At 29.1% G+C, this 20,254-nt stretch overlaps 3 protein-coding genes across 8 annotated transcripts; 1 reads left to right on the top strand and 2 right to left on the bottom strand.

Annotated features, from left to right (window-relative positions):
* Positions 1-333: 333 nt before the first annotated feature.
* Positions 334-5,775, bottom strand: LOC122636987 (PAX-interacting protein 1). The gene is made up of 9 exons (XM_043828747.1): positions 5,539-5,775; positions 5,138-5,322; positions 2,501-5,013; positions 1,942-2,386; positions 1,626-1,810; positions 1,296-1,537; positions 946-1,215; positions 646-850; positions 334-549 (listed from the first exon to the last, which is right to left on the bottom strand). Exons 1-9 carry the CDS (start codon positions 5,632-5,634, stop codon positions 476-478), a joined length of 4,215 nt encoding a protein of 1,404 aa, XP_043684682.1. The 5' UTR covers positions 5,635-5,775; the 3' UTR covers positions 334-475.
* On the top strand, positions 5,773-14,073 carry LOC122636989 (rhomboid-related protein 2-like). 5 transcript variants are annotated; one of them, XM_043828753.1, is made up of 5 exons: positions 5,773-5,887; positions 12,077-12,155; positions 12,237-12,425; positions 12,491-12,819; positions 12,896-14,073. In XM_043828753.1, the coding sequence occupies exons 2-5, from the start codon at positions 12,096-12,098 to the stop codon at positions 13,413-13,415; spliced, it is 1,098 nt and encodes a 365-aa protein (XP_043684688.1). In that variant the 5' UTR covers positions 5,773-5,887; positions 12,077-12,095; the 3' UTR covers positions 13,416-14,073. The 5 variants fall into 5 exon arrangements, with proteins under 5 accessions (XP_043684688.1, XP_043684689.1, XP_043684685.1 ...); XM_043828754.1 differs by lacking the exon at positions 5,773-5,887 and adding an exon at positions 6,387-6,507; XM_043828750.1 differs by lacking the exon at positions 5,773-5,887 and adding an exon at positions 6,987-7,684.
* LOC122636988 (Meckel syndrome type 1 protein homolog) lies at positions 5,993-9,913 on the bottom strand. Of its 2 annotated transcripts, XM_043828749.1 has the most exons (5): positions 9,535-9,913; positions 7,722-8,421; positions 6,638-6,993; positions 6,490-6,536; positions 5,993-6,414 (listed from the first exon to the last, which is right to left on the bottom strand). In XM_043828749.1, exons 1-5 carry the CDS (start codon positions 9,609-9,611, stop codon positions 6,131-6,133), a joined length of 1,464 nt encoding a protein of 487 aa, XP_043684684.1. In that variant the 5' UTR covers positions 9,612-9,913; the 3' UTR covers positions 5,993-6,130. The 2 variants fall into 2 exon arrangements, with proteins under 2 accessions (XP_043684684.1, XP_043684683.1); XM_043828748.1 differs by having other exon boundaries at positions 5,993-6,536; positions 9,535-9,908.
* Positions 14,074-20,254: the final 6,181 nt, after the last annotated feature.

Raw genomic sequence — 20,254 nt, 5'->3', positions numbered from 1 at the left:
CAATTATAGGATAAAAGGTATAAGGTATAGAGAATGGAAGTACATAAAAAATATATGTTACCATTCCTACAACAAAATCTATTATTCTAATAGCTTATTTATTATTATTTTTAATCTTGAAGCAACAAAATGTGTATATATATATATGTATGTATGTCTTCTATTTAATTATTATAAAAATTCAGTGAAACAAGTAATTAAAAATACACATGAAATAGAATCGAAGTTAGAATATTATTTAATAATAAAGGAATGGTAACATATATATATATATATATATATATATATATATATATATATACACCAAACACATGTATGAAAAAGAATGTCTTCTGTATCATAAAACTATGCTCTTTATTGTCCCATTTAAGAAGGTAAGTAAAATCCTCAATCCTCGAAAAAAATAACTCATAGATGATCTTTAATATGTCCTGGCAGACATAAAAATGCAGTGCATATCGAAAATCGCATAATTTTATGCTTGATTTGTATCAACTTGGAAGTATTGTCGTGCGACTGCTCCTAAGACAATTTCTGCACTGAACACGCCTAAGGATATAAAAAAAATAAATAAATAAATGTTTCTTCAGGTATCTCAAGATAAAGTAAAAAATAATCACTGAATTTTTCTTAAGTATTACTCACTGATATTAGCATGTAAAACATCGGAAAGAAGATGAAGATCATTTTCATGAGTTACGATTATGTAATTTAATTTGGTACTATTCATCTCTTGTATTTGTGTAAGAGGTCTTCGTGTCTTTTCCATTATACCGCCTGCACTTTCAATTATTTCCGCTATAGCCGACGGAGATGGAATGACACTTGGTGTCACATAAAATATTTTACCCTAAATTAAAAAACGGTAAGGATTACAAATATCAATTAAATGTCTGCGTTATTATTCTTTCTTTTTTTTTTTTTTTTGTTTCTTTTCTATCCTACCTTAAGTACTGTACCCCGATTAGGACTTGCCAAAGCCTTTTCTATATTACAATTAAAATTCTTTTCAAATTCTGCATCCCCTAAAAGATATCCGCTCTCATCCAAGAAAGTATTTTTTGCTGAACAATCAAGTAACCATTGAAGAGTAACAATAAATTTACATCGAGAGAGGCAACACAATAATTTCACTGTACGAATTGGTGCTGACATTACAAGATGTGTGGCATCTTGCCAACCAGCTGCAAGAGCACCTCCTAATTCTCGAATTCTCTGTAAAAATGAATTATTCTGAATATTCTTCATCGCGAATATCAAAACAGATTAAATCAAATATCATTGTATATATGTACCTTGGCATGTTTTCTAGGATTAATACCAGAAAATAAAATCCTTGGTTGTTTATCTGGTGGGGGAGGATCTGGATTACTAACAACTATTGGTTCATCTAATCCTAAAAGATGTGGATCTTTATTTAATTGGGGTGCATCCAAACGAGGCTTTTTAGATTTTCTTATAGAATTTGGACCCTGTCCAACTTGCTTAACTTTGTCATAAGATTCTTGTGTGATATTAATTGGCATTTTCCATGCAGCTATAACAAATTGTACATATGCAACATTTTATTGGTTTTAAATACATTAGAAGAAATTTTTATATTTTTAATGTATTATTTAATTTACCCATAAGATGCGGTACTAATGAATAATCCAATCTGAATGGATTACTAAGACTAAATTGTTGATATTTTGGACCATCCAATTGATGCAATGCACTTGTCTGCCCACAGAGTAAATCTGTTAACCATTGTGCATTTACTACTGCTGTTTGCCATTCGCGTGCCTTTTTATATTTTTGTCCATCTGGTCTGAAATTTTATTACAAAAGAAAAAAGAAAAAATAAATAAATAAAAAGGGAAAATACAAGAGAAATGTTGATTCATAAGCTTCCTGATTATTTCAATATTTTATATTGTATTACTCTTTCAAAAATATTACCTTCTACATACGAGTAATGTATTATGTCTTGAAAAATAACTTGTAAATTTGGCACCTAATGCTTCTAACATATATTTTACTTTCGCTCGTTCTTCTCCTTCGAATCCAGATAAAGATACAATTTGTTTTGCACATGGAAGTTCAGTTAAACTAAAGGGAGTTGGAAAATGCAGCGCATGCCATGGAGGTAATACTTGTTGTTTGTTAACGACATCGGATAGCCAATGAGCACTAACACAACGTTTTCCCTCTCGTAATGCTTGCACCACTGTTGGATGCTTTTGTGTAATTGCTAGAACATGCGTAGCACGAGTACAATATTGCGGTTCTACCTCTCCTCCGTGTCTTTCAATCACTTGTTTCCAAACTGATACTTCATTAGGACGTTGAACATCGTATTCAACGATTACGAAAATACAACCCAATAAAAATAAATCTGGTGGCACTAGAAATATAAAAAAGACGTCTGATAATACTTTATACAAAAAATTATTGCGATATAATGAAAATATATGTGTAGGTTGACATAGTTACAAAATAATATAATAAATATACTTACATTTTAAATTTGGATTATGTCCATAAAACTGAGCTTTAGGTTGTTGCATAACAGGAGCATATTGCATTTTCATAGGAGCACCTGTTGGTGCACCATTTGTTATGTTCCCTAAAGTTCTTCTTTGATATGCTGCTAACAGTTGAGGATCCTGGGAAGGTGGAGGTGGTGGTCTATGCTGTGCAGTCATTAATCTTAGTTGACCAGCAGCACTACCTTCTGCTGCACCACCTTGCAGTCTATTTGTTAACATATTTGCTAATGCAGTTTTTGTTTTAGCATTTACAAGCTGCTGATCTGGAGGAATTGGAGTGTTATTTGATAAAGGTGTTAATGGTGGTTCTTGCTGAGCCCCTTGTTGCTGCTGTTGCTGCTGCTGCTGTTGCTGTTGTTGTTGTTGCTGCTGCTGCTGTTGTTGTTGTAAATGTTGCAATTGTTGTAGTCTCGCCATTTGTTGTTGTTTTTGCATATGTAATTGTGCTATTTGCTGAGGAGTTAATGTTTGATTCTGTTGAAATGCTTGTCCTGTTTGAGAAGGTGGAGCTGATTGTACATTTTGCCCGCTCTGTACTATGACTTGATTATTAGAATTGATAGGTGTTAAAGCAGGAGGTTGTACACCAGGATGTACTGGTTTCTGTCCTGGTGGCTGTGCAATTTGTGGCCCCATCATCTGTGGACGTGGCTGTTGAATCCACTGTAAACCACCTGGTTGTCCTGGTTTTCCAGGACTTCTTATAACAGCTATATGTGGACCTTGTTGAGCTTGTCGACTTTGCATTTGTCTTTGCAATAATAAATTTCGTTGTTTTTGAATTTTTTGAATGAATTGTGCTCTTTGTTGAGGATCCATTTGTTGTAACTGTTGGTGCGTTTGAGCATCCAATTGAATCAATTGTCTAGGTGGTTGGGGTGGCTGCTGAGTCCATTGTCCTCCAGGTCTTTGTGGACCAATTTGTTGTTGTTGCTGCCTTTGCAATTGCAAATGATATTGTTGCTGTTGCCATTGTGCATCTCTTTGAACTATAAAACCTTGTTGATTTGGGCCTATTAATTGTTGATTCTGTGGTTGCTGCTGTAACTGACCATCCCTTATAACAAATTGCTGTGAACTTGGAGGTGCAGATTGTTGTAATTGTTGAGATATTTGATGTATTTTTTGTTGCTGTTGTTGCTGCTGTAATAAGATAAGTTGTTGTCTCTGTTCAGTTGTCAGTTGTTGAGGTGGTCCTGGTTGTTGTTGATTCAGCTGATGTTGTGCACCAAGTTGTTGCTGAGAAGGTAACTGTTGCAAAACGATCTGTTGTTGTTGAGGCGTTAATTGTACTTGTTGCGATTGTTGTTGCACAGGAATTTGTTGTGGCTGTTGAGGTAAATGTTGTTGCTGCTGTGCTTGCTGAGAAGAAAGTTGTTGTTGATTTATTTGCTGCTGTGACAACAATTGATGCTGATTCATTTGTTTCTGCTGAGGTGTCAATAATTGCTGCTGAGGTGTAAGCTGATGTTGAGATAGCTGTGAATTTATTTGCTGTTGTTGTTGTTGAATTAATGTTTGCTGGCTCAACTGCTGCTGTTGTTGTTGGTTTACAATTTGTTGTTGTTGGGGTGGTAATTGTGGAGCCTGGGTTTGATTCAAAAGTGTCTGTTGTGTATATGTTTGTTGCATCTGTTGTTGATGTTGGGTAAGTTGTTGTTGCTGTTGTTGTGCTAGATGCTGTTGCTGTTGTGTTAACTGCTGTTGCTGCTGCTGTTGTATCATTTGATGTTGCATATTTATTTGCTGTTGTGGAGGTATATCTTGCTGTATTTGTGATGAGATCCCTTTCATTTGCGAAATACTATTTGCTTGAGAAGCTTGGGGCATCCAATTGGTTTGATTGATAATATTTTGATCTGACATGGAAGGAACGTTTGAAGGTGCATTAGACAAACTTGTTGAAGCAACAGAACGTGGAAGATGCTGCTGTTGCTGCTGCAAACTAACTGCATTTTGCCCATTATTTGGATATGTTGCAGTTGTTGCAGTATGATTAGCATTGTTATGTACTTGTAATGCATTAGAAGATACAGGTGGACTTGGTTGATTCCAAGGCATGCGTTGTTTCAATTGTTCTAATACCGCTTTTGTTCTATCCTGCTCTTCTTGAGCAGCACTATTCTCTGTATCCTCATCCATGAAACCAGTGATCATTGCTGTTGAACTATTTGGGGATGGATAAATAAGCAATCTTGGATGATATTCTATTTCACTGACAAGGGCAACCTTTTTACAACATTCAGTTACCCAATCAGGAGTAACAATTTGAATATGATGTCTCATTGCAGCATCATATTTCAATCCAGAAGCTTTCCCAGTAATCAAATGGGTACAATATCTATCTAAACGTAACTGACATTTTCCACCTTGTAACGTTATTGTCGCCCAAAGTATTTTACTATCTGCCCGACTTACTTGGGATATACATGCTCGTACATTGGAAAATAATTGATTTTCTTCTGGGGAAAAGTAATGTGTCCTATTTACATATAACTATTAAGGGAAAAGCTTATGTATAAATAATATGAAAGATAATTCCTTTTTATGAAATCTTTCTATAAAAGATCAAGGAATTTAAGTAATTGCTGTATATAAAAGGATACGGTAAGAGTTTATTACATTTAACAGAAAATAGAATCCAATTCTGTGTAACCGCTGGAATCTCATAGAGATCTTTAGCTGCAGATATATCATTTTCAAGGGCATCATAGCCAGCTATTAAGTGTGTAACAAAATCACAGAAATAGTTGGATCTTTCTGCTCCACCTTCTTGTAATAAGTTTAAGATCTATAAGTATTTAAATGAGCCGTTCAGTTAACAGCCTGATAACGTCGACAAATGCGAATGTATAACCTCTAAAGTTATATATTACAATCTTGATTAGAATTGTAGAGTTTACATTTATACATCGTACTTATCGTTGAGCTAAATATATCGATATATAAAGATTCAATAGGTTAGTATCGATGAAACAATAATATAAATATCGAAATTGTAACATACCTTAGGATCTCCTTCACCACTGACGTAGTACTTGACATTGGCGAACAGAGCACCGTCGAGTTTTAATTCCTCAAGACCGGCTCGTATGTCACCCATCTTCACAAAATTCTATAGAAAATTCTATTTTTTATATCTTACATATTGCACATAAACCATGAAGCGTTAGTAAAATATGACTCCGCGATATTTGATAACAATAGTTCGCCGCGACGCTTTTGTTATTATTATGATTGTAAGGTTATGTCTTATACCAAGAAGGGAAACTACATACTAATGCAACACCGTGGAGCCACTGTTAAGGAAGAACTTCACATTGGTAACAACGATGGATAATTGCATATCTTATAAGGTCTGTTATAGATACCTTCATACTGCAAATTTTTATTGCGAGCGTGATAAGTTCGTTTTGTAGTATTTTATTTTTTACGATATTTTTGTATTTACATTAATTTTAAATATTTCGTATTAATTGTAATTTTTGATTATGCAATTGAAGAAAGAAATTCGTAACTTTTTTTGTATACTAGTCAATTTATGTTATACATATAAATTTATACAAAATACTGAACAATTCTAAGATTATAGAATAAAGTCATAAATTTGCATTTCTAATTTGTAACATACGTTCTCTAGCTGCTTTGAATTGTTCAAAAACATTTTCTACATTGTTCATAAGTGCATTAACATTCTCTCTCTCAAAACATTTACTTTCAAAATTTGTATTAATTGTATTTACATTATATCGATGAACAATGTTCATATTTATTTTAACATAACCACTTGATACAACTTTTAAATTTGATTTATCTAACGTCGTACTCTCGTATACCGGTGGAATTCCACAATGTGTAATATCTTCCAATTCATAAGTACCACCTGTAAAAAATCGACGAAGGGAATCAACAATATTCCCAGCTGGCCTCCAAGTGGGTATAGATAATTCATGTGTACCTGGTGATAACGATATAGGTACTACTCCATATCCTTCTATACGGTATCTATATAAAAATAAATTCAATATATCATTTATATAACTTAAATTCTTTAGAAAAGCATATAATAATATTAAAGATAATATCTTTTAATGACAAATATGTACCTGGTCCAACTATCAAGAGACGCTACTGATATTAACAAAGATGGCCATTTTGTAATGGGTGCATTTTTAGTTAATATATTTAGATGCAAATCCAATAATATTTCCATGATATAATCAAAGTATGCAGTTTTATCTTTTAAATAACATTTCTGTGTCCTCCCAATTAATCGTTCTTTTTGCTTCGTACTCCAATCTTTTGGCAGAACGATATAATAAGTTATGAATAAACCATTGTAAGAAAAATTGTGTGCAGAAACAATGTTTATGTTTAAAAAGATTTGTAATATGTTTGGCACTGTTACTTCTATTTCATTAGGTATCTCAGCAGCTTTATACAGCAAAAGTTTTTGCATTTCCTAAAAAAAAATACGTCATAAAAAATATATTATATTTTATATAAAGAGCAATCACTACAAATAAGATTATCTATAAACAACACATTTTTTACAAGCATGAGTCAAGTAGGTGTAATAATGTGTGAGTAATGATGTCAGTTTAAAAGGATATAAACAGTAATGTGTGTGTTATACCCCTTCTCCAACATATATATATATACACACATATGTATATACATATATACATATATATATATATACATATATATATATATATCTGATCCAGCACTAGGAACATTTACATTAGTGAAAGAAAGTGTTGGAGGAAACATTCAGAGAAATATCAAAGTCAGTCAAACGTAGACCATCTACTGGTTAACATGGTTGATCATTCAAGTAGACCTTATCTATAATAAATATTGCATTGCTTTTACAAACTCTAGAACATGAAGACTTTAATGAAAGAATCTAAGTTTTTTAAATACTCGATAAAAAAGTGTAGGCAAAGAAATGAAATAAATTTAGTGAATTAATTAAAGAATCAGTGAGAAAATGTATGCGTTTCTTCATGCAAATTGTGTGATAAGAATATAAAAATCAAGTATTAAACAGTGCAAAACTGAAGTATTAAAAAGGAATTAGTACAATATCAATAAAACATGTTTTATCCACAGAGAATAATAAGACAAATTTCAGAAATTTCCTATGTGGGGTATGTACTATTTCCAACTATAATAAATCATACATACTTGTCGTAATTCTTCTTGTTGTTGTTCCAACTCCGATGTAGATTGAATTTCAGAAATATGTTCAAGCCAATAATCATATCTAATACCAGTATCAGTGGTAAGCATATAAGATTCATCAGAAGTAAAATCAGGGTACATAGTAAGAATGTTATGCATTTTATCATAAGTAATTCTACATAAAAGTGTTTCTGTATCAACGTCAGATGCATGAAACAAATCTGATTTATCCTTTCCACTTAAATCTACTAATATATACATTGTACTACGTTCCATATAAAAATAATGATTGGAACGTATTCTCTTATCATTGATTCTATCATCGATCACATTTTTATTGTACCTCAGTGTGAACGGTTTACGATTTAGTATTGCTGGCAATGCAAATTGATTTTTAATTGACAAATATGATTGGTAAGGCTTCGTAAGCAGATTTTCATCGGGATAATACGTATCTGTTTCCGTATAAGTATACAAACGCGAGGCTTGCAAATTTTTTTCCTTGATGAGTTCATGATATTTTCTTTGAGACTCCTTAACGCAATTTTTTTCGTCGTTGTAAAATTCAATTTCGAAGGGACTGAAGATCTTCTCTTGCCATCTAAAAATACGTTCGTCTTCTTCCAAATAATTCGGATCTCTTGTATCGTTCTCGGTATCGAACAAGTCGGCCAGCAAAGACTTCTGTTGGGCGACTCTAACTCTGAAACAATAAACGTTTCATCGAAATAAATGCGAACTGAAAAACAATTTCTCTTTGCATGCCAGATGGCCCCTTGTTTGCTCGTGGCCTGTGTTTCATCTTATCTTTCTCAACCAATTCAATTTTACTCAAATCAACTAAATTTTTAGTTGAAGATTTAACAGAGAAATACGTTTTCTGGTTTATATACGTAGATGAAAATTATTCCAAGTATTTTGTTATCTACAAACGTTTCGTTTGATATTACTTTATCAAGAAGCACGAAGTTGATAGATAATATATTATACATACATACGTACATATATATATATATATATATATATATATATATATATATAATTTTTTTGCAATTAGAGAGGTGTATAAATTTAATCGGTCGTGAGAGAATTATACGCACGTATTCGTTTAATTGTCTAGACATCGTAGGATATCCGTGACAGGATCCTTTCAAATTTCAAGGCTAACAGGGAATGTTCTATCGCGGCGTAATGTAAAGACCTAACATAAAAAATTCTTATTATGAGAATTGTTAATAATTCGTGACAAAACAAGAATTAACGAACGTATAAATGTGTGTGTGTGTATGTATGTATGTACATATATATGTATTGGTTGATCAATAAGTAATGTCAGAATTTGTAATATTTTATACACATTTGAATATATATACATAGTACATATAATATGTAACATTACTATTTTCTTGTAATATTAATAATAATTTAGTATTCATACAATAGAAATGAGAATATACATTTCTATTATATGAATATTTAAATGAGATATTTAAATATATATATATATATATATATATATATATATAATCCAGAAATAATGCGTGTGTACGTTATATATACAAAATAGTAATAATTTTTATAGAAAATTCGGAAATTATTTATTGTCGAATTAATTACTATATCAGTAGACTCAATAATTGAATATTATTATGTACTATATTATTTTATTTATATCAATATAAAATTTTAGAAATTCTACTGTAACTTATTGACCAATACATACATACATACATACACACACACACACACACACACACACACACGCACATATATATATATATAAGTTGTGTGTATATGTGCATATGAGAAAATGTACCTTATCTTAAAGTTACGTATAGGTTCCTTAACTCGATAACTCGCAGCGATCTTTTTTCTTCCTTGAATATTCGCCATTTTGATTTTTGTAATATCTTTAAAAAAAAAAAAAAAGAAAAAAGAGAGAGAAAAAAAATACTTGAACTATTTTTCGTTGGCGTTCGTGTACTGTAGTAAAAGCAATACAGTCGTAATCAAGAAAATAGTAAAGGTATCCTAATCGTTGCTTAGCAACGTTATAATCAAAATAGAGATCGGTGACTCATTCGACGAGTCGAATTTATTTTATATTTTTTCATTGCAATAAAAATTATATATTTCAATATATTTTTCAAAGACTATTGATTTTAATCATTTAATAATCGAATTGCCCAACAATTCTGAATTATTATTCTTTTTTTATTTTATCGTATTTGAATATACTATACACAAAGAATAACAAAATATTTAAAAAAACGTTGAGTATACTAAGAATTATTTTAAATGTAAAACATCATAGAGAAACAGAGAGAGAGAGAGAGAGAGAGAGAGAGAGAGAGAGAGAGAGAGAGAGAGAGAAATCGTCCAAGCAAAAAAGATGAAAGGGATTGTAAACAATCGTAGTATTGCCAGTCATAGTTCCGGCTTTGATGAATAATGGGTTTTTCGTACATTCATTTTTTTTTCTTTTTCCTGTTTATATCAATAACCTAAGATACTTTCACATAAATGTTTACATTTATTAATTCCTATATTCATACATATGTAGAGTCGCCATTTTGTTTTCGATTTATGTATTTATAAATAGATATTTAAATATATATATATATTTATTTATATATACGTATGTATGTATGTAAGTTATATATTATGACAAATCTATATTTATAAGAGATCTCTAAATATTATAATAGTTTTATATATATTACAGATCAAAATATCATGATATATATGTACACACACACACACACACACATATGTATATATATATATATATATTACAACACACACACGCACGACATTTTTTTTTATTTCTTATATTTTCATAACGAAAGAATTTTCTTGCTTTATGTCAAGAAAAAAAGAATAAGAATAAGAAGAGAATCGGCGTAAAACCGGTTTGAAACCGATTGCATTCCTCGCCAAAGACCTGTCCGTTCTGTCCCGTTGGCTTTCTACGTGTTATACGAGAGATAATCTCGAAGTAGTCCTCACGAATGAAACGAAATTAAATTAATATCCTAATCACGACATTTTTTTGTTTCTTTTCTTTTTTCGCATTTTCATCAATATCATCGAAGACGTTTATATAAAATATAAAATTGTCGAGGGAGGAACATTCGATAAGATGTGAGAAAAAGTGATATATTTTCAAACGATAGTATTAATAATCGATACCGATTTATTATTATCGTTATTTACTCCCTCTAAACTAAAACTTGTGTACTAAAATAAATCATGAGTTTACCTATCTAACGATATTATATATATCTATGTTTCAAACAATATTCATGTGTATATTAATTGAAAATAAGCTTGCTTCTTTCTTTATTTATATATATATATATATATATATATACATACATATATATATATATATATATATATATATATATATACAAGTATATGTTATGTAATGTTTAAGAGTTAATAGTTTAACTTCTTGACCTCTATCTATGAAATACGAAATGATGGGAGTTATTGTTAGGCACACCTGGCGAAGGCCAAGTCGAATAATAGTCCTCTGTGATACAGAGGAAGAGAATCGATGTTGTTGTTGTAGCAGCAGTAGCAGTAGTAGCAGTAGAAGTAGTAGTACTATTCAACGTTACGTTTAAAAGTTTCTTCTTTGATTTGATAATAACCCCCAATGGGAATTTTTTTTTTGTATTTCGAATATTAAGAATCTTTATTGTGAAAGATGAATGAAATTATTTGAACAGTTTGTTCCTCGTACATCAGGGTCAGTGACACACTGTAGAGGTAATTATCCTATTCTTCATGGATTCTTAACGCGTCATGGATCGTGGTTTCGATGAAATCATATTGTCACACTGACTCGTCGTCGTCGTCGTCGTCGTCGTCGTCGTCATCATCGCTGTGTACACATTTCTCTATGAAAGCGATAAGAGATAGATTAGAAATACACAATATTACCTTGTGTGATATCATAACTCTCTATCGTTTGAGTTTTCTCTTACATCGATGAGTCGTACCTGAAGAACGCACCTGAACTCGTACAAATCCGGAGGTATCATTTTTTAAATAAGGAATCATGTATCAATTTTGTTCTTTTTTTTTTTAATTTTCCGAATTAAAAAAAAAAAAAAAAAGGATCTTCCTTTAATTTCGAATTTTTATTGATATTTTCATTTGATTGATTTTTCATTGTAACTGAGACGGCGTGTTAATATTTAATTTGAAGAAAAGCGAAGCTTTTTCAGATTGTTATTTGAGTTTACGTTGATGAAAGTTTTAGAATAGTTTTGATACTCGAATGATATTATGTATTAACTTTTTCTTTATCTTTTACTTTTTTTATTTATTTATCTATTTATTTTTAGAAGTTTCAAACTGATCAGGATGGCGACTAATCAGGAAGGAGAGACCGGGATAACTATTCCTTTACAATTTAACGATACGGTAAGATCCTGTGTATGTTAGATAGAATATTTTTATTAATTAAGTTAATATTGTTTTATATATCTGAGCGTTGAATTTCAGCATTGGAAATCTATCTTTGAAAAATATGACCTAGATGGCGATGGAAAAATCTCGTATCAAGAATTGAAAGCTATGATACGAGCTTCTGCTTATTCCAATGATATTCCCGCTAATGTTGTCCGTATAATAATGCGTAAAGCAGATTTAGACGATTCGGGGTATTTAGAATACCCAGAATTCATAGCTATGGTATGTTTTTGCTGATTAGAAAGTTAATGCTTTTAGATGAAAAATATATCGATCTTAATTTTTAGATTCATAGGAAAGATATGCAAGGAGTATTTGGTCATCTTGTACAACGTTATGTACACTCTATGGTGCCTCAAAGACCAACCGCTGCACAATATTCTACTCAAACTTCCAGCGATTTTCCTGATGGGCAATATGAAGAAGAATATAGTTGTAGACCACCTGCTGTGGCAATGATAATCATATCGATGTTAGAGATTATTTTATTTTTATACGACGTAGTTGAACATAAGTCTCTTTCCATGGATGGACCAGCAGCAACTTTATTTATTTACGATCCTCACAAAAGATACCAAGCATGGAGGTATTTGACATATATGTTTGTTCATGTTGGGTAAGTTTATTTCTGATGTCAATCGAATAATTTTCCTATTTATAAAAAATATTTAAAAAATTATTTTATCATGCAGAGTTCTCCATTTGGTGGTTAACTTATTGGTGCAAATTATGCTGGGCATACCTTTGGAAATGGTTCATAAATGGTGGAGAGTATTAATTATATACATAGCAGGAGTGATAGCTGGATCTCTTGGAACTTCGGTTTCAGATCCTACTGTTTATTTAGCAGGAGCATCCGGTGGTGTGTATGCACTAATCACCGCGCATGTAGCAACGATATTGATGAATTGGTCAGAAATGGAGTTTGCCGTCCTTCAATTATTAGTGTTCCTTGTTGTAACTACAGTTGACGTAGGTCAAGCAATATATAGTCGTTACGTTGAAGTAGAATCCAACAATCAGATTGGGTACGTAGCTCATTTGGCTGGAGCTGTAGCTGGACTTCTTGTTGGTATAAACGTGCTTCGTAATCTGGAAGTAAAAACTTGGGAAAAAGTCGTTTGGTGGGCTAGTATTATTACATATACAATTCTTATGACAGCAGCTATTTTGTGGAATATTTTATATCCATCGTATTATGGAAGAGTATAAAAATAGAGTAATGCCTTTTATATGATACGACTATTGTAATATTTCAATTGAGATGGTTAAAAAATGTGACTAATCAAGAATCAGTACAAAGTAAGTGCATAGAAAAAAATTCCTTTCTATGTGGAATTTCATGCAAGAAATATTTTATAATTTAACTATTAAACTGTTCATGTTTGAAGTTAATCGATTACGACATATGAGAGAAGCACAAACATACTTATGAACAAAATTAATTTACTTTAATGACTTACTGTATTGTGGTTTTATATATATATATATATATATATATATATATATATATATATCATACCATTTAAAATCAACACACACAATTACAAGATACACTGTGATATATGATGTTATTACGATGGCACTATGAAACAAATAATTACTTACTATCATTACAAATTTCTTATTGCGTTGTGTGGTGAAGTTTATGTATTATTTATCTCTCTACAATCAATTTTGCGTATTACACGTGAGAGCGCTACCTCTTCCGTTTATATATATATATATATTGCTTGTACAAGCATATTACTACTCTTGGAATTTACATATACAAATACTTTGTGTAATTGCTATAAAAAAGTAAATTATTAATTTGATCTATTATATTATATAATATATAAACATACGAAAACAGTTATGTATAGAATAAGAGGAGCAGTATTACTTCTTTTTTTTATAATCCACGTTTTGTTGATTTATATGTAACTGAATTAATTTAGTTTAACAAAATATGATAATACACATAGAATATGTGCTGTAGTCATAAATATATATGCATTTATCTCTTTAACTTAATTATATTATCAGTAAGAATATTTTTTGCTTAATTTTTTAATTATATTATACTTTAAAGAAATAGGTAATATTGTGTATATATATATATATATATGTATATATATATATATATATAAATAAATAATAATATTCTCTCTACCTTTTTCTGAGTAATATAATAGTTATATGTAGCTAGCGTTTCAAAATTATATATACACATTTTTTATTTCATTGGCTTTCAATTTGTTACCTGATGTACCTGAATTAAAAAAATTTTTCGTTTATTACACACATGTAACAAATGGGAATTCTTTTTTATAAAGGATAATAATAATAATGATGATAATAATATTGATAATAATAATAATAATAATAATAATAATAATAATAATAATAACAACAACAATACGTAACTAAGTGATCGTAATAATTTAATTACTAGTATTATATATATAGATCGACATGATAATATCTACACTTGAACCAAAAATTAAAAAGTCATAATTAAGTTATAACTAATACGTCAGGATAATTACACTTCATTGTCGCACAAAAACAAAAACAAATGAAAGAATAATTTTTATTATATAAACATTATTATTCTATAATTATTTTCATAATTCTTTGTATTCAAATTTATACTATGGACTGGAAGTTTTTTGTGCTTTATTTGAAATGAAAAAATAAAAAAATAAAAGAAATAAAAAAATAAAGTGTATATATATATATATATATATATACATCTTATGATAATGCAATGTAGATGTGTAATTTTTTGTAAAAATATACAATTTAAGAAAAAAAATTAGACTTTTATAATTCAATCAGAAAAATATTATCTGAAACTTTGACATTAAACCATGAATTTTTTTTATAATAATATTGTATTTTTTACTGTACAACTATAATAGTAATAGTTAAGAAATGCAATTACGCATACTTATGTTCGAAATAAATAATTATATAGTATGTTGAGTATATATATATATATATATACATACATACATACATACATACATACATACATACATACATACATACATATTCATTATACATATATATTCTGCATTCTTTTATGTGTATGTTTGTGTAATACGTATTTGTTTATATAAAATATAATAAATGAATATATCTGAAATTAGTATATACAGATCGTTTTGATATTAAACCGATAAAGAAAACATTTATAAAATTAGGGCTTACCAAAGAAAATTTTAATCTCGAGCATTTAAAATTTATATCGAATGTATTATTTATTATTTAGAGAGCATAAATATCAACTATGATTTTCAAACAAGGTTTCTCGGAGTTTTAAATTTTGTGAGTAAAATTATTTAAACTAATTGCATATATATATATATATATATATATATATATATATATAATATACATATGAATTTTATATAGAATATGGATGATCGAAAATGAAGGCCAACAAGATTATGCTCATCGTTATAACGGAGGTGATTTTTATTTCAACAAAAATAACAATTTACATTGAACTATTTTGATAATAATAGTATTATCGTGTATGCTACACGTGGTTTTATTTTTATTTTTATTTTTATTTTTATTTTTATTTTTATTTTACTGTAGGCGTGGTATGCTTTCTCGCTCGCTATTAATTGTATAATCTGTTATTTTTTTATTTATTTATTTATTTATTATTTATTTTTTCTTTCTTCGTATATTATCCTTATCATTTTAATAATTCGCATTAATAGCGTTGTCGTAGATAATAATCGCAATTGATTTTTTTCTTCCTCATTTATTATTGTTTCTTGTTGCTCTTGTTGTTGGTTGTAGTTGTAGTAGTTAGTAGTATTAATGGATAGCATTTTTCAATCTTTTAGAAACTTCGTAGACTTTATGCGATCTTTAGCTTCGTACTCAATTTCCATTTTTCTTTTATATCTATGGTTTCTATTTTTTACTTGTTTACTTTTTTATTTTTTTATTTTTTTAATTATGATACAAGTAGTCAGGAGGGAACTGAGATTTGAGTACCTCGACTTTTGCCTTTTTCTTCTTTTGTGTATGTATTGTTTCATGTTACATATATATATATATATATATATATATATATATACATATACACATACACACATATATATATGTATATACAATAAGGACTTCCTTCCTTTTTAATTTAACATAGGTGATCTCAAAATGACGACGACGACGACGACGACGACGACGACGACGACAATGATGATAATGATGATGATGACGATGATGATGATAATGATGATGATAGACGACAGAGGAGAGGACATCGACCGATTGATGTCTTATCTTCTTTTTCTTCTTCTTTCTTTTTTTATTTCTTTACGAACGAGTAGGTACATCCTTTTTTTTATCTCACCATTACAATTATTACATCACTCGCGAGACAAAGTTATTTATATTTCCCTATGTGTGTATGTGTGTGTGTGCGCGCATCGTTTCTTAAAATACTCCCTCCCAAGTTCATACCTCACATTTATCATTAACATGATCGATAGATCCTACATCATTTTTCTCTTTTTATTTCTGTTTAATATGTGTATATGTATATGTTTGCCATTTATTACAATGGCGATATAATAATAATAATAATAATAATAATAGTAATAATAATAATAATAATGATAATGATAATGATAATAATAATAATGATAATAATAATAATAGTCATAATAACAATAATAATAATAATAAGCGTATATTTCACATCAACAATTACCAATTAATTATTACTATTACTACGATCATTGGCCGATGTTCATAATTTTTCATTTGTTTCCTTTTTATTCTTCTTTTTTTTTATGTACTCATTAATGTATTTTGTTAATTCGTTCGTTCGTTTGTTTGATTTTGTAACTCGAATGCTAATTTAATATTTAAAATTTGAATGGAATTGTATATACTTCGAATGGAACACAACACGCCATCTAGTGAGTGTTACGGATTTTTTTTGCTTTCGATTATGCACGAAATTTATTTTTCCGGCGCTTTTACTTTCTCTTTTTTATTGTTCTTTACAATGCTGACTCTTCGAAATCGTTGTATCGGTCAATTTTATTTCTTTTATTTTTATTTTGTCCCTTCTTTTTGGTGCTATACCCTACAGTGAGTTCTATCTTACCGTGCAGAGATAACTTATCGACATTTATATCGACGGTGATTTTTCTATCGAAACGATTTCATTTCCTCAAACTTATTTCTTAAATTTTTTATGATAATGATGATGATCATGATAACGATAGTGATAATGGTGATAATAATAATAATAATAATAATAATAATAATAATAATAATAATAATAATAATAGTAATAATAAAATTTTAAAGAAAAAAAATTAACACAAAAACAAAAATGGCGGCACGAATAATAGGAAGACATATTTCAACGATTCTTTTTTTACTTTCGTACGTGGTTACTTGATTACAGTCTCTCTCTCTGAGTGTGTCATTCTTTTTTTGTCTATCCTTGAAAATACTCGAGATCTTTATAAATAATCTTTTTCCGTTATAATACCTCGAAGATGATCATATTTCGATAGATTTCGAGTAGATAATTCGATCAAATTTTTACTGCCATGAAAAGATCATACCTTTTTTTTTGTTTAAACATTTTTTGAAAAGAAAAAAAGAAAAAAGATAAAAAAAAAATTTTCTAATTTATAAAAATTTTTAATAAAAACTAATTTGTAAAATAATTAAAATTGAGCTGCCGAAAGTTATATACACATATATACACGTATATATATATATATATATATATATATATATATATATATAATTAGAAAAATGGTTGATCTTTTTTTATCGAAGCAGCAACAGTAGTAGTAATAGTAGTAACAGTAGTAGTAGTAGTAGTAGAATAGTAGTAGTAGTAGTAGAATAGTAGTAATAGTAGTATAGTAGTAATGTAGTAATAGTAGTAGCAGAAGTAGTAGAAGTGTAGTAGTAATAGTAGTAGTAGTAATAGTAGTAGCAGTAGTAGTAGTAGTAGTAGTAGTAGTAGTATTAGTAATAGTAATAGTGTAGTAATAGCAGTGGTAATAATAATAATAATGCGTCTCGACGTAAGAGAGCTATCGAAAGCGCAGGAAAATTTGAATGAACGAGAAATTAGTTCGTATTAGTACAGTAATTTGTCAAGTGTCCTTTTTCTTCTCTCATAAATATAACAGCTTTTCAACCGGAAGAAGCAAAGGTGATGCGCGTTATTGTTTTGAATGATGAATAATCATGTTATTTCTGTTTTCTTTTTGTTTTGTTACGCTTTGCTTCGCTTTCTCGATGATTAAATTTTAGCTGATCAGTTATCATGAGAGTTTCTCTTCAGAGAGAATATATATATATATATATATATATATATATATATATATATATATATAGCTGAGAATGAAGGCGCAAACCGCACACAATTGAAGGTTGTCACACGTTTTTTTTTATCTATAAATATAAAATTAGGCTGTATAAAAAGTTTTCGTATGTTTATGGCGTCGCGTATCTTGATTGAAAGTAGAGGAGTTTTGTATATTTCAAATGTTTATAAGAATGCGTGTATGTGTGTATTCACACATACACACATCACCCACCCACCCACCGCACACACACACGCGCGCACACACACATGTATGTATGTATATATGTATGTATACATTTCCGAATTCGGATGTGTGTTTGCGTTTGTATAATTATTTGTGTATGTGTATGTTTGTCAGGATTATATTTTCTTCTCTATGTTCTGCGTACGTAGTCTATAATAATAATAATAATAATAATAATAATAATAATAATAATAGTAATAATAATAATGATAATAATAATAATAATAATAATGTGTGTATTTTGATAGTCAGAGCGTATATTCAGGTTTGTTGCTGTTTTTGTTATTGTTGTAGTTATCTTTAATAATTATTGAACGAAATCAAATCGGCACATATAATATATACATACACACACACAGATATATATATATATATATATATATATATATATATATATATATATATATATATATATATATATGAATACACACCCCTTTTATCGCTTTTATCTCGAGATAATATAGCGGTAAGTTCTCTATCAATTTTAGTTTTAATAATAAATCTGTGTGTATTATTATTATTATATACACACACACATATGCATGTGTGTGTATATATATATATATATATATATATATATGTATATATATTTATTTAATAAGAGAACGTAGTTTCGGGAAAAAAAAATAAAATACTCTTTCCCTAGTCAGTTCGTGGTTGTGTCTAAACCCCTAAATGCTATCTACGTCACTTATATATTATTAAACCTAGATTTTTTAGTAATGATAATAATAATAATGTTAATAATAATAATAATAATAATAATAAAAATAATGATAATGACGATGACGATGACGATGATGATGATGATGATGATGATGATGATGATGATGATAATGATCATAATAATAATAATAGTAATAATAATAATAAAAATAATAGTAATATTAGCATATTATAATAAAACTAGCCATCGTCATATAATATATGTATACCTAGTTGCTCGGCTTAGAAATTAATAGTATGTACTATGTACAACACTTAAGAGTTACACGTTTTTTCTACTTTTCTTTCCTTTCAATCCACATTTTGCTTCTTTTTGTTTGTTAGTTTGTATTATTTTTTCTCTTATAAGAAAAAAAGAGATGTTCGTTTATATGGTGTTCGTTTTTATTATGGATCTTCTTCTTGTATATATATATATATTTATTTTTTTATTTTTTTGCCCCGATTACGAGTCCAAAAGATTTACGATTTCCTCTCTCACTCTCTCTCTCTCTCTCTCTCTCTCTCTCTCTCTCTCTCGCTCTCTCTCTTTTTTCTGTGCTAATAACTGCGTCATTTACTATATTTCACTTCTCGTACAATTATGTTCAGCATAAACACTTTATCGTACTACTACAAGCTACATTTCTTACTGATGATATATATACATATACATATATGTATATATATATATATATATGTATGTATGTATATAATAATTTTTGAATGACTATTAAAATCCCAAACACA

The sequence above is a fragment of the Vespula pensylvanica genome, chromosome 24, assembly GCF_014466175.1.
Source record: "Vespula pensylvanica isolate Volc-1 chromosome 24, ASM1446617v1, whole genome shotgun sequence".
NCBI classification, from domain to species: Eukaryota; Metazoa; Arthropoda; class Insecta; order Hymenoptera; family Vespidae; genus Vespula; species Vespula pensylvanica.
This window is presented reverse-complemented; position numbering and strand designations above follow the sequence as displayed.